Genomic DNA, 15,437 nt, shown 5'->3' on the forward strand with positions numbered 1-15,437 from the left:
GCAGACGGCAGAGTGACGAGAGATTAATTTATTGCTGTGCTACTTCTCTTTTCACTGTCCAGTCACAGGATGAGGGCAGGTATAGGATGACCTAGGAAACAAAAACAACACCTCCTGCACTCTATGACCCAGAGCAAGGGTGGATGGATGGAAACAGAACTTGTAGAAATTCACCACCAATGCATAAAAGGTTGTGCGACTCTGAGGCTGGGGAAGCTCGACCAGTACTGTAAGTGAAACAGAAAGCACACCAACCTTGTGCATTACCTCATTAAAATGTGATTTTATTGAATTTAAACATATACTCACAAACAGAGAAGTATAACAAGCGTATAAGATCCTCAACGAAACTTTAGGAGTGTGAGACCAGCGCGAGTCTTATCATGAGGGAAGACTCTCAAAGTCAGGTTGACGCGTTTCGAAGGGAGTCCCTTCTTCATCAGAGCTCATTGATAAGACTCGCACTGGTCTCACACTCCTAAAGTTTCATTGAGGATCTTATACGCTTGTTATACTTCTCTGTTCGTGAGTATATTTTTAAATTCAATAAAATCACACTTTCCAGGATGACCTAGATTCAGAAGAATTGGGTTGAATGATGCTGGACATGAGACTCAGGACATCTACAGTATTAGCAGAAGAAATGTTTGCTAGGGAAATCTCTGAATTGAAGCTGAAAATTGCAATAGAAGCTGGTTTGTTGTTTTATCTTGTTAGATTTGGCTGGCGTTCTGCTTTAATTATTTCCAAAAGACCCTCAAGCAGGCCCAGATTTGCAGAAAAGGTCACATAGACCCAGGTTTAGGATATCATTGTATTGGTGAGGAGGCAAGCTGTCCCTTGATTCTTTTTTGTAACATCTTTTCTATGTAACTTTGTAACAATAAGTAATTAACATTTCATTAGAAGGAGAATACACTTATCTATTTTATATGAGCTCCCTGGCGTTGTATGACTGCAATGATCTGAATTCATGGACAAAGCACAACAAAATAGGCCTATGGGCATAGTTCAGCATTGCATACGATAAATGTGTAGAAGCAATAACACCACATAATGTATCTGTTGTAGGATTCTTCAGGTTTCAATGATGGATATGCAGCTATAGCGCAGGCTGACCGCCTCACTCAGGAGCCAGAGAGTCTCCGCAAATGGCGAGAAGAGCAGAAGGAGCGCTTGGAGGAGCTGGGTAAGATTTGTACTGGTTTCACTTCATGGTGGTGAATATTTAAAAATAAAAAAAATAAATATGGTGCAAATGAAAACCTCAAGTGATAGTCTGCTTGCCCTGGGGAACAACTTGTGTTTTCTTCTTTCTCTTGTTCAGGGGTCTCCAAACTTTCTAAACAAAGGGTCACTTTACTGTCCCTCAGACGTTAGGGTGGCCAGTGGGAGCAGAAAATGTCCTGGCATCAGGGGGAGTAAACAATGCCTTGGTGGTCAATGGGAATAAAAAAACCTACATGCCTTTGGTCAATAGGAGGAGGAGGAGGAGTGCCCCATCATTGGTGTCAGTGTAAGGAATAGTGCCCCATCATTGGTGTCAGTGGGAGGAATAGTGCCCCATCATTGGTGACAGTGGGAGGAATAGTTCCCCCTTCATTGGTGTAAGTGGGAGGTATAGTGCCCCATCATTGGTATCAGTGGGAGAAATAGTGCCCCATGATTGGTGTTGGTGAGAGGAATAGTGCCCCATCATTGGTATCAGTGGGGGGAATAATGCCCCCCCTGTTGGTGTCAGTGGGAAGATTAGTGCTTCATTTCAACGAGAGGAATAGAGCCCCAGGGCCTGGATTAAGAGAAGTGAAGGAACTGAGGGCCACAGTTTGGAAACCACTGCTATAGTTTATAAACTAGTCACAATCTTGTCAGTTTTTTTTATAATCCTGCCTGAAAGAACTGTCACCACTGTTGCCCACAGCAACTTGTTTTCTCTTTAATCTGTACTGATAAATGATGATTGGATTGGTGGACTGTACAGCACAGTTTATTTTTTATACATTGTATACTAAATGAGTCAACATTCATATTTGAATTCTAACATAACTGTACACTGTATAACAATGACACTGCATTTATTATTTTTATTTTTAAAATAAACTTTTTCATCCACCAAGTACTGTAAAATTGCATCAAAACAATATTTGGCATTGTCAAGTACCTAGAAGTGCTACTGATCAAACTCATACTTCTGTTGCTAAATATCAAGGGGTTCATGTGACGGACTTCTGACATCCCGACTGGGTAACTCCACCAAGAAATTGCTTCCCCAGCTCTGGAACATGAGACAATATGTTACAATGATAGTTCTTTCTGGATAACTTGAAAACATAATAAAACAGAGTTTTCCGGGCAATGTTTCTCCTGCAGCCCCAAGTCTGTGAGAGTTCGCATTTAGGTGGGCTCCTCATTTTCCTTCACTCCCCCACCACTTCCTTCCCTGCTGGGTGGAAGGAGGAGAAACCCCTTGTAAGCTTTAGTGCAGGATCACACCAGGTGTGTTGGAACTGCGCACACCACCATGAAAAAAAATCCTTTACAACCACTTTAAGTTAGGTATAAACTATAAGAATTTCAGTAAAAATTGTTTTCTGTAAGAATGTTTGGTTTTCTAATCATTAGTGGGGTCATATCAATGTTTGTTTTCCACCGCAGTGACAAGAAAATTTGAAGGAGCGCAATGGAAAATTTTTCTCAAATGTACAAATTTCCAACAGTGCATGTGGCTTTTGTTTGGTAAAGTCCATTCATTCCAAAAAGGAAATCTTGAATTACTTTCAAAGGACATTGGAATGTCCTGAGAATATTCATATGGTTTTCCTAAGAATTTTTGTATAAATGTTCATTTGAAATTCTGCTAGTGTATACCCAGCTTTAGTTGCAGATTCATTGAGTTATGGTTGTGATTGAGTTATTGTTATAATGTCAAGTACATTTCTACTCTACCAAGGTATCTATCATATCAACCTAGTAGCATACTGTTTAAAGTGGAATTCCAGGATTTCCCCTGCCACCCCACCCTACCCCAAGTCCCTCTACATACCATTTTTCTTGATATCATCTTGCTCATCCCTGTGGCATCATCCCTAGCTTCTAATCTTTTTTGTGGGAGCAGCTTGGTGCAGGCATTTTTCAGGACTGAGCGAAGCTCTCGAAATAACGCATGATCGTAGCTCAATCCTGCAGTAATGTGAGCCCAGCCTGTATGATGCTATGCCCCTTGGAAAGGTGGGGGGCATGTAAATCACAGGCTAGACCAGCCCTTCTCAACCAGGGTGCCCAGGCACCGTGGGGTGCCTTGGAAAAATGTCTACAAATTGCCCAAAACTTGTATACAAGCCAGCTGGGGGAACAAGCCTGCATTTTAGTTACACAAAGCCATGGGTTTTCATTGTACACCATTACGACCTTCTAGCCTCCGGTGTCCTGATAGCCAATTACATCATCAGTTGATAAGGAGGATGTCAGCTGCCAACACAGCTTCCTAGTTTGCCCCTCCCCTGCCCCTCTCCATCAGTGCTGGGGTCACATTAGCTCAGTGATGGAGAAAAACTGATGGAGAAGAGAAACATTGGAATACTACTCAGTACCAGTGTGCAAAAGTGTATTTGTTTTGGGAGAATAAATCACCTCTAATGTTGGGTGTCCTACATGTGTGGATGTTGCTGTGTTATATAAAAGTATTAGAATAGTTTTTCACATTTTAGAAAGGGGTGCCTCAAGACTGTCCATAATTTTAAAGGGTGCCTTGGGACTGTCCATAATTTTAAAGGGTGCCTCTGGACTGTCCATAATTTTAAAGGGTGCCTTGGGACTGTCCATAATTTTAAAGGGTGCCTCAAGACTGTCCATAATTTTAAAGGGTGCCTCAAGACTGTCCATAATTATAAAGGATGCCTTGGGACTGTCCATAATTTTAAAGGGTGCCTTGGGACTGTCCATAATTTTAAAGGGTGCCTTGGGACTGTCCATAATTTTAAATGGTGCCTTGGGACTGTCCATAATTTTAAAGGGTGCCTTGGGACTGTCCATAATTTTAAATGGTGCCTTGGGACTTTCCATAATTTTAAAGGGTGCCTTGACTGGAAAAAGGTTGAGAAACACTGGGCTAGACACACAGGAAATAGGCGGAATGACAGGACACAGTGTTGTCCTGGCTAGAAGAGGATTGCTGGTACTTGACAGAGGAGGAAATCAGAGACCGCACTGGATCAAGGAGAAGGTAAGTAAACATTGGCAATATATTTCTTTTGACCCAATAACAAAAAAAAAAAAAAAACTGGAGGTCTGTTCTTAAACTAAGATATTGCTAAACAAACCTATCATCCAGGGTGTGTATGTATTGCCTCCTTACATATACAGTATATTCTCCCACACTGGAACATATATGGTGTCACCTAATCTAAATCGACATATTATTTACTGGTGCAGATTCAAAGAAATAGAAAAGCTAAATTGGTTGAAACACTTGTTCTTCTCTTTCTGTGATTAAAATGATCCAACCAACCATCCTAAGTGCACTTGTCTGCTTTTACACAATTTCCCATTATGTTTGTCACTTGCATGTAACAGATGCGGCTGCCAAGGTGACGGAGCAGGAATGGAGAGAGAAAGCCAAGAAAGATCTAGAGGAGTGGTACCAGAGACAGAGTGAACAGATAGAGAAGAATAAGATTACAAACAGGTCAGTAGCCTGGCTGCCTATTCTGTAGTGCTTTTCTACAGTAGACTGTATTTACATTTAAATAGGAATTCCATCTAAAGCTCTTTGACTTTTGAATGGAGTGGTGTAAATGATCACCCACCATGAGCTCTCCCTAAATCAGATACAGCTATTCTAAGCCACGTTTCGTGCCCCTCCTCCTCCCGAGGGAATTTTCTCCATATATTACTATGTAGAATTCAAGTTTCCCATAGACTTCTAAGGGGCTGGATATACTCTGGGAATGACCCCATAGACGCCTTCAAATTAAAAGGAAAAACTAAGCTCAGAAAAAAATTTTTAACCTCTTAGTGCCGGCGCCTCCCGACCCTTTAAGAGTTTCAGAAGTCGGGAGGTGGGTGGGGTTTTAGGGTCATGTGACCGCTGTGATTCGCCGTCACAGCAGTCACATGATCAGAAAAGGTCCCAATCGAAATGGGAGATTGGGACCTTTCCTTGAGTCACGGACACACGTGCGCTCTCAGCACATATGTATTTTCTAATTGCACACAAATATGCGGCCGCTTGGCGTCAAGGCCCAGATGCCGAGAGACCACATATTTGCGTGTGCTAAGCATCAAAGGGTTAGGGATGCATTCACACTAGTATTCTGAACCGGTCCCAGGCGCGGTTCAGCCCCCTCAGCCAGTTCGTTTGTGTAGAATGAGTAGGGTTGCCACCTCATCCTTTAAAAACCCGAACACATAATTACACAGTTTCTGAGGCTAATTTAATACAGATAAGGCACTAAGTGAGTTTAACCACTTCAAGTCTGGACACTTTCACCCCCTTCCTGTCCAGGCCAATTTTCAGCTTTCGGCGCTATCACACTTTGAATAACAATTGCATGGTCATGCAACATTTACCAATATTAATTTTTTAGAATTTTTTTGAGACAGATAAAACTTTATTTTGGTGGTATTTATTCACCACTGGGATTTTTATTTTTTTGCTATATCAATGAAAAAGTACAAACATTTTGAAAAAACTGTGTTTTTCTTATAAAATTTTGCAAATAAATAATCTTTCTTCAAAAATCTTGGCCAAAATGTTTTCAGCTATCTTTTTAGTAAATAACCCAAATCAGTTTATATCCAAAAATTATAATTTTTCAAAAAAAGTTTACATTTTAATTAATTTTTTTATATTATTATTATTATTATTTTTTTTTTTTTTACATACTGCTACCCTAGCAGTACAATGTCACCATAGTTGTGGGGAGTGATGAAGATTTTTTTTTTTACACTGATTGCTTTTACACCCATAAAGGCTGTAAAAGCAATCATTTCTCCTTCTACACCCATAAAGGCTGTAAAAGCAATCATTTCTCCTCTCTGGCTGCATTCTTGCAACCATTGAAAAATACTGTGAGAGCTGTGATTGGTCACAGCTTGTCACATGGTACAAGGCTGTTGTGAATAGCCTTGTACCATGTGACCTCTGTGATCATTCACAGATTTCACTAGTAGTAAGCAATGATGTCACAAGTGACATCTTGCTTACTACTATTTATATGATCACTGATTGGCCAATCAGTGATCACATGAATCGGGACCTCAAAAACAAGAGGTCACATGAAACAGTGATCACATGAATCGGGACCTCCCTGGGAGCACGGTTCCGCGTGCTCTCAGGGAGCGCGCATAGGCAGGGAAGCAGGAGTATGTTTATAAATGGCCACCCGCTCCTGCACTGCTCCCGTCCGGCCGTTTATGTACATGGGCCGGACGGGAAGTGGTTAATGACCATCTTAATCAGCCACAGAACCTGTGTAAATAATATGTGTTTGGTTTTAAAGGGATGAGGTGGCAACCCTAAGTATGACCCTAGGTCCACATCTGTGCGGGTGGTGCCGCTGCGGATCTGCACGAAAAACCGTGCAGCCGCACAGAGAATTGCGGACTCGTGGGCGGGTGCCATTAGTTCTAATGGCATGCCGCCCGCACTGGAAAACGCAACCATACTGGAAACCGAGGTTCCCGCGCAGGCTGCGTTTTTCCAAAGAAGTGCTGGGACTTCTTCCATGCATGTCACGGGCACGGAAGTCCATTCAAATGAAACGGCCTGAACGGCCGCATAACTGTGAATCTGGGGTGAGTGTTCCGAACCTTGCCTGGGACCATTTGGAACAGGTGGTCCTGGGTGCGGTTCACCTATGATCCAGTACGGTTTGCTGCAGTGTGAGTGCAAACCATGCCATAGAGAAGTGTGCAGTGAAACAGGGATCGCTGGTTTGGTTGGAGTGAGAGAATGCTCTCGGTAACACTTCCTTAAAATCAAGTGTGAGTGCAAACCAGCGGGGGAATGGGGAGGGGGGACAATCAAACTTGGCCTTGCTTCAGTTAAACTGGCTCGGATGTGGGGACACCCTAAACTACATAAAGCTTCCTGTTTACAATTTAGCATCCCTGACATTGTCTTTAGATCTGCATTGCACAGTTGCTGCAGTGTTTCTTTTTACACCATAGAGACTGTTCATGTTACAATAAAGGCAAAGTCTTCCATTTGTACTGATTTTAACAAAGATTGTATCATTTTATAGACCATTATCTACAGAAACAGATAAAACAATGCAATAACATTTGCTAACATCCTTGCAATGTATATACTGTGTTTTATCTGGGGACATAATATAAGTATCATTTCACTTTAAATATATTAAAGGTACACTCGGGTTAGACGCAGCATGGTCTGCTTGATCAGCATTAGGTATGAGCTCAGATGTGTTCTAGTCCGATCCCACCTGAGTGAGCCTTCCAAGAAACTGTCACTGTACAGGGCATTCTCTGCTTTGCAGCCACATGTATCCAAGTAAGTGCATACACATGCGGCTGCGGGGCAGGGAATGCCTTGGCCACTTATGATTGGCCCAGTATAGTGACAGTTTCTTGGCAGGCTTGGTCAGGGTGGGTTCGGTCTAGGATCTGAATACGTCTGAGCTCATCCTTAGGCTGGCCATATATTATACAATTTTCTTTAGAAAATTGCTCTAGATTTACCAAAAACCATATAATGAGGTCAAACCTAAACAACACTTTCAATTGTATCCAATTAAGCAGGCCCTTGCACTACATAGTTGAAGGTAAATCTAAAGGAATATTGGCATAAATTGAACAGAAAATTGTATAGTGTATGGCCAGCCTTAATCAGTTTTTAACTTCTAGGCCTGGTTTACACTAATGCATTGTATATTTTGTATTTTATATTTTTATTTTATATTTTTTTTTGTTTGTATTTTTATTTGTATTTTATATTTTTTTCACATTTTTTTTTTTGTTAAAGGGGAAATGTTTTTGTTGCAGGGCAGAATAAAAATTCAAAACGCATCAAAAACGCCCTACATGCGCTTCAGCAGCTTCTCCATTGAACTCTATGGTAACAGAAGTCCCTGACCGTTACCAAAAACACAACAGCTCAAAAAAGCATAGATGTGAACATGTCCCATAGGAAATCATGTTAAATGGACTGTAGTGTGTTTCTGCAAAAAGCACTAAAAAAAATGGGTTGGCGTGAACCAGGCTTTAATCCAGCAATTGCAGTAGTGCAGCAGACCACCCTATTCCATTTTATTGCTGATCATTACAAATTCCTCTTGTGATACAGGAGCGTTATTATCAGCAAACCCATTGCAGGCTCATGGTTGTCTATGGTGTAGAAAGACTGTTATTAAAAAAGGTAATGTGCATAGAAGTCAAGTTAGGGTAAACCATATGAACTTTTGCAAGTTTAAAGGTGGGAATACACAATTAGAAAATCGACCGATCAGTCTTCTGACGACCAAGAGGCATTCGTTCGTTGGTTGAAATCATGGCCCACATTAACCAATCTAAAAAAATCATTCGTCGGGCAATACGTAGTGTTGACGTCTTCCGTACAAGTGGAAGTGATGCAGTGTGCGTGTGACCTTGTAGCCACGCCCTTCCGGCCAGAATGAACGATATACACAGCAATGAGTATAATATAGTTTATTACATTACCTATATACACAAATAGGGATACATAAAATATAATATGAATCATTCTGCTTTCATTATCTCATTAGGCCAATCTACTTTTAACATTTGGATTTTTCGTTTGTGTTTACGAAGATTCCTTGGACATAAACATCCGAGTCATCTTCTGTTGCTGCTGCTGCATGATAGCGCTTCATAGATTTTTTTTCGTACGATCGTCATACCACCGCATAGAAAATCGGTCGTTCGTATGTGAAACGATAACATTTTTCACCGTTGTGCAACTGGATTTTTTCGTTCACAATATCGTTATCGGTTAAAACATCCTGCTCATAAACGAAAAGAAAATCATTCGATCAGTGGTTTCGCAAAATTTTCCGGATGATTTTCTTATCGTGTGTACGGGGCATTACTCCATTAAATCATTTGCTGTAGAACAATTGATTGCTAATTTTGTGCCTGAAATTGCTCTTTAACCCCTAGACATCGAGCACACACAAATAGGCGGCCTCTCGGCGTCTGGGCCTTGACGCCAAGCAGCCGCATATTTGAGTACCATTTGAAAATACATATGTGCTGAGAGCATGCGCCCTGTCCGTGACTCATGGGAAGGTCCCGATTTACCCTTGATCGGGACCTTTTCCAATCATGTGACTGCCATGACAGCGAATCACGGCAGTCACATGACCCTAAAACCCCGCCCCACGGCTTCTGAAACCTCTTAAAGGGCCGGGAGGCGTCAGCACAAATGGGTTAAATAAAATGTACTGAAATATTTATATGTTAGTGGTGTCATACTCAATTGCATCATGGGGGTCACATCAGCCTTATGGTTGCCCTCAAAAGGCCAAATGTATTTTTAAGACTAGATGTCCAGAGCACCCCACCCCCCTCACATCAGATGTCAAGAGCCTCCCCACCATCAGAAGTCAAGAGATCCCCACCTATCACAGTGTTTCCCCTTACCTTGTGCTGCTTCTGCAAAGAAGCTGGGGGCAAAGAATCTAAGAAGGGCTGGAATCAGCTGCCGGAGTCTGCTGAACGCTGAGACCCCGGCAGAGGTGGAGATGAAGGGGTGCTGTCCTCCTTTCTGCTGCCAACTGTTGAGACAAGATGGGGGGGTGCTGCAGCTACAGGAGAGGTGCAAGGACCACATGACATTGCCTGGAGGCCAGATTTGGCCTGCTTTAGAGATACATTGCACAACTTTAAAATTTCATGAAGGTTATAGCTTATGCAGGCCATAGATGGGTCGTTTATTGGCCGAATTTTCGTCCGACCGTTAGTGGGCAATGTCCTCGGCCGATTTTTTTTGGTTCCTTCTCGCTTCTTTTATCGGTCATGCTGGAAAATCTACGAAAAACGGCTGATCGTTGGTGGCAACAGATCAATTTTTTGTTTTTCGGCCTACAATTCGGCCGATAAACGACCCATCTATGGCCTGCATTACTATAGAGATCTGCTTCAGAGTGTATTGTTTTCCCTGAATCAACAGAATAAATCATCACTGTACCTCCAAAAGTAATCTCAAGTCCTGCTGTCATTGTATATTGTTAATGGCAGCCTGCATCTTGCTGTCACACTGTGGTTTCTCTAAGCATTTACTCCAGCAGTCATCCAAGAATATATGACAGATTCCCGTTCACATCATGTCGAGTTCAGCAGGAATGACTGTGCCAGATCAATGCAACCTACCTCTCCTGCAGGTACAGTTGAAGCCATGAAATGATCTAAACTGTTGGTGGTATGTTGCATCGATATGTACTGTCATTTTGTGCTTATACGTTGGGTGCAAGAAATTGCAATGGCTGAAGATTGCTGTATATGGCCGGCATAATTCTTTGCTTGCACTTTGTACAACGTAGTAGGAAGATGTGTACGAGACAATGAGAAATCACTAACAGACGGCTAGGGTTAATCATTAAGCTAAAGAGGCAACACCCATTTCAGAAGTTTTGTAAAAGCATGATCAAAGGGTTACCTAGGCAGCATAGGTTGTAGGAACTTTGTAAAGATAATCTTCTACTAATGTAAAATGATTTACCACGCATTTGTGTACATTTCAAATATAGGAATAGATGTAAACCCTAAAAGAATTACATTTAAGCTGGCCATACATGGATCAAAATTCAGCAGGGACAAGCTGAATCTCAATCCATGTATGGGCTGCCCGGTTGTACAAAAGTTGATCTATCGGTCAACTTGTGTATTACTAGCCTGTCAGGTTTTTATCAAGCAATCGGTGCCGCTGGTTGTAGCTGATCATCCTATTCTGCTGACTCCCTGCCGGCAGAATACAATAGCTAATTGGAAGTGATTCCCCCTTCCTCCTCAAATGTGTGGGTGGGGAATTGGTTCTTTTTTCTTTGTTCAACATGCTGGATTAAAGAAAAAAAGGCTCACGTATGGCCTGCCTTAGCTTGCTCAAGCTTTGTGTATTGGCATTAAAAAAATACTTATTTTCACCTTTATTGCATCTCAGTACTGCTGATCTCCTACATCCTTTTTTCAGCTACATCGCATCTACCTGCATGCATTCCAGTAGTGAATGTATGGCATTTCTCAGGGTGGATTTCCTGATGGTCAAAACAATAGACCATGCCCTCATAATGTACCAAAACAACCATATAGTCCCTTGTTGAAAACCCATCTGGTATGGTAACAACGCAGGATCACATTTTGGAAATATGGACAGGGCATTGTCACCCTATAACAGGAAATATGTAAACAAGGACCTTTAGGACAGAATCACCAGGCTCTATTTGAATGTAAGCTACAAATTTAGAAATACTGAGTATGAGTTTTGCAATATGTTAGCATGGTAAAGTGAATATAAGGTTTAGTGATTAGGTTTACATTTACTTTAATAAACCTGAATGTACCTTCAGTAATGCTGGTTGTATTTTAGTGACAATACTAGAGATAAACTGCGAATGTTAATTTAAAGCTGAACTCTGGGAAAAGTGCACCTGCACTGCAGGGGTAAACTATTCGTTTATGCCTAGGGAACCGAGAAAAGTGGTTTTACTTGGTAGACCAATCCCTGCAACCCCTCCTGCACTTTGGTGGTCTGTTCTAAGGTCCTCTGACATCATCAAGACTGATGCATTGGATGTGAGGATGCCAAGGGACAGTCCATTGGCAGAGTGTCATGGAGCACCATTTGTTGGGGGAGCGGAGAATCAGATAAGTGCTTTTGCATCCCCTAGACCAGGAGTCTCCAAACTTTTAACAAAGGGCCATTTTAATGTCCTTCAGACTTTGGGGGAGGGGGTTACTGAATGTGGCCAGTGAGAGTTGAAAATATCCAAGAGTCAGTGGGAGAAAAACAATTACATAGCTCCTGTGGTTAGTAGTGGGAGGAATAGTGTACCATCGTTGGTGTCAGTGGGAAGAATAGTGTCCCATCGTTGGTATCAGTGGAAGGAATAGTGCCCTATCGTTGGTGTCATGGAAGGAATGTTGCCTTATTGTTGGTGTCAGTGGAAGTAATTGTGCCTCTAGTACAAGTAGGAGGAATAGTGCCTTGTATTAGTGAGGGGAATATTGCCCCAAGGGCCGGGTAAAGGCAAGAAAAAGACTGCATTCAGCCCACGGGCCACAGTTTGGAGACTACTGCCCTACACCAGTGGTCTCCAAACTGTAGGCTGTAGGCTGGATGCAGTGCTTTGTTTGCCTTTATCTAGCCCTAAGGCACTATTCCTCCCACTAACACCAACGATGAGGCACCATACCTTCCATTGCCAGCAACTGTTGGGCAAAATTCCTCCAACTGGCACCAACGATAGGACCCTATTTCTTCCATTGACACCAACAGTTGGGCACTATTTCTACCTCTGACACTAGTGATGGGGGCACTATTACTCTTACTGACACCAATGATAGGAGCACTATTCCTTCCACTGACACCAATGATGGGGCACTATTCCTCCTCCTACTGACCACGTTACTTATGCAATTTTTTTACTCCACTGACCGTCAAACCTAAGACATTGACACTGGGCATTTTTTTACTTCCATTGGTCACAGTCAGACCCCCTAAAGTCTGAACAACAGTAAACTGGCCCTTTGTTTAGAAAGTCTGGAGACCCCTGAAGCAGACTAAATTAGTAGGTAACCCTTGCAATGTGGGGGTAGGCCTATTGCAAGGAAAGACTTTAAATTCCCTGGAGTTCAGATTTAATCAAAGAACTAAAGCAAGTTGGGGTTGGATCATTTTCAGGCACCTCACTAAGTGTGATTGGACAGTAGTGAAGTGCAGGAAGGGGTTCAATTCTTCTAATTAAAGTCAGTATCTGCATAATAGAGCACTGTAGGTGATGAGGCTCCCAGAGTGCAGTAGAGGAGAGCTGGTGCTATGTGGAGATACCTGAAACTAGCTGAACAGGAATGAATGAAGACATCTTGATTCAGTCCAGTTTAGGAATTAGCAGAAACTTCGGCTGATATAAAAAGACATTTAATTCAATTATTGTCTCATTAACAATTGTTAAACATATTTCTACACAGAGCAGGCAAAAGATCCAGAATCTTGGTTCGTAACAGCTGCCTGTAAACCTCTTTACAGCAGCATTCAGTCTGGTAGAGGAAGGAGCAATACTGTAAACCAGTCAAGGCTCCACTGCTTTGTACCATGCTGACCAACTAAAGCTGGCCATACACTTTCATTCATTTGGTCCAGCAGAATTTTGATCAGTGTGTGTGTTCCCCTGTTCGAGTTTGGTTGTTTTATCACTTTCTGTCGAAGGGAGATGCAGCTATCAGAATACAATGTTCCAGCAGTAGGAGATTCCTCTACCCACCTCATTTGTGTGGATGGAGGAACATGTTTGGTTCTATTTTTTTTTTCAGCCCTGAGTGAATGGAAAAACTAACCTTGTATGGCCAGCTTAATACTAGAGACTCCCTGCAAGGAGTGCTAACCTGAAAGATCTCTGCTACTTTTTCATTGTCCAGTAACAGGTTGGGGCAGGTTATGGGTCGGGCAGTATTGTTCAGCTGCATTGTGTCCTCAGGAAGGATAAAAGGTTTGTGGTGCCTAGCATTTTTATTCTTCACACTTTTACTGAATTCTGTAGGAAAATGAAATTCATCTTGAATTAACCACTTGAGGACCTAGGCTTTTTCTGGCATTTTTTGTTTACATGTAACAATCATTTATTTTTGCTAGAAAATTACTTAAAACCCCCAAACATTATATATATATTTTAAAGCAGAGGCCTTAGAGAATACATTGTTGGGTTTTGCAATTTTTTTATGTTATGTACAGCGTTTTTTTTATTTTATGTGCAGCTGTTTTTCAAAAGCAATTTTTTGGAAAAAATACACTTTTTTTTTATTTCAATGCAAATAAAGACAATACATAACCCAATTTTTGTAAAATATAAAATATGTTGTTATGCCCAGTAAATAGATGCTAAACATGTCACACTTTAAAATTGCACAGGCCCAACAAACAACGTAAATTTTTCGTGATTGAATGCTTTTATTTTTTAAAAATGGCGTCGTATATTTTTGAGTAAACCAGAAAGGTGATCACGTTAAAGCAGCGGAACGCTGCAGGAGGGGAGGTCACCTAACCCCCCCTTCCCCCGTCGCTTTTAATAGCAAGAAAGACAACCAACAGCACTAAATAATGGTACCGGGATGATGCCTGCAGCTGCATTATCCCGGTACAACCACTTGAAGACCGGTGACATACCAGGTACACGACTGGTCGGCAAGTGGTTAATCACCTTGTAGATATACCATTTCATGTTTTAATATTGCTCTCAGTCCTTATGTACACTGGACGTTTTTTAGCATTTAGCTACGTTTTGCCACGTTTTTCCACATTTCCTTTTCTAAGCGTTTTTTTTTTACCCTCAAAAAAATATTTTATTTTTGGTCAAAAAAAGTCCAAAAACACTGGTTTGCGACATTTTACCACGTTTTACAGCAATTGTCAGAGTTAGAGCATTTTTGCAGCTAAAAAACTCCTCTAGAAACCCACTAGTCCTGGGTTTTTTTTCAAGCCAAAAAACGTCCCAGCCAAAAAACATTGATTACAGTCTATGTGTGCATTGGACACATAGGATATCATGCTGGGGGGTTTACTAGCTGTAGATAAAAACGTCAAAAGCCAAAAGCAGCAGCTTTAAAAATCGTCCCGTGTGCATGAGGACTAACAGTCATAACACATGTCAAAGAATTTTCAGAAATAAGAACTCCTTGTTGCTGACTTTGTTCTGCAATTACGAACAATTGTGGTCAGTGGTGGGGGGTGAGTTTAAGCACAGCATTCCTCCTACAGTGATTCCAGTGATCCTAAAGTGTATGTAAATCCTAACAATGAACTTACATGCTCCTTATTATATCTTTTCAAAAAAGTGCAAAAACCCAATGCTGTCCTGTGAGCTGCTATTGGTTAACCTATCAGAGTTTACCTCTGTGGCCTACCTCCCCCTTCTGTCCTATGGTGACAATGCTGCTCTTCTTTAGATACAGTAAGTTGAGGGAGCAATGTCACCCTAGGAGAGAAAGTGTGCCACTGTCAGTATTACCAGGTAGAAAAAAAGGAAATAAAGAAGCCTGAAAAATTAAAACCAAGGCCCCATTCACACTTGGGAATGGGGCGGTTTGTGATTAGCTGCAGCGTGGGTTCCTTGTGATTAGCTGCGGGTGGGCAGCCCTATTAAAAGGAATGGAATGCTGACAGCTATTTGTGACCAATTTTATGTAAGTGCTCATGCAGAGATTACTTGCAAATAATTGGTTGCAGTTTGTTTGGGGTAAATCCATTT

General features: G+C 41.6%; 1 protein-coding gene and 1 long non-coding RNA gene across 3 annotated transcripts in view; one reads left to right on the forward strand and one right to left on the reverse strand.

The window, feature by feature from the left end:
* Positions 1–15,437, forward strand: part of CLTB (clathrin light chain B) — a 57,302-nt gene that overhangs the window by 34,665 nt on the left and 7,200 nt on the right. For both annotated transcript variants that reach the window (XM_089693762.1, XM_089693773.1), the window contains exons 3-4: positions 1,072–1,189; positions 4,573–4,684. In XM_089693762.1, coding sequence (XP_089549888.1) covers positions 1,072–1,189; positions 4,573–4,684 — 230 coding nt within the window. The remainder of the gene's footprint in view (positions 1–1,071; positions 1,190–4,572; positions 4,685–15,437) is intronic.
* Positions 2,071–15,437, reverse strand: part of LOC149471179 (uncharacterized) — a 33,714-nt gene continuing 20,347 nt past the window's right edge. Inside the window, exon 2 of the long non-coding RNA XR_016315459.1 lies at positions 2,071–2,275. This is a non-coding gene — a long non-coding RNA (uncharacterized LOC149471179). The remainder of the gene's footprint in view (positions 2,276–15,437) is intronic.

This window comes from Staurois parvus, unplaced genomic scaffold (genome assembly GCF_062004578.1).
Source record: "Staurois parvus isolate SC_StPar_1 unplaced genomic scaffold, SC_StPar_1.0 ptg000025l, whole genome shotgun sequence".
Classification (NCBI taxonomy): domain Eukaryota; kingdom Metazoa; phylum Chordata; class Amphibia; order Anura; family Ranidae; genus Staurois; species Staurois parvus.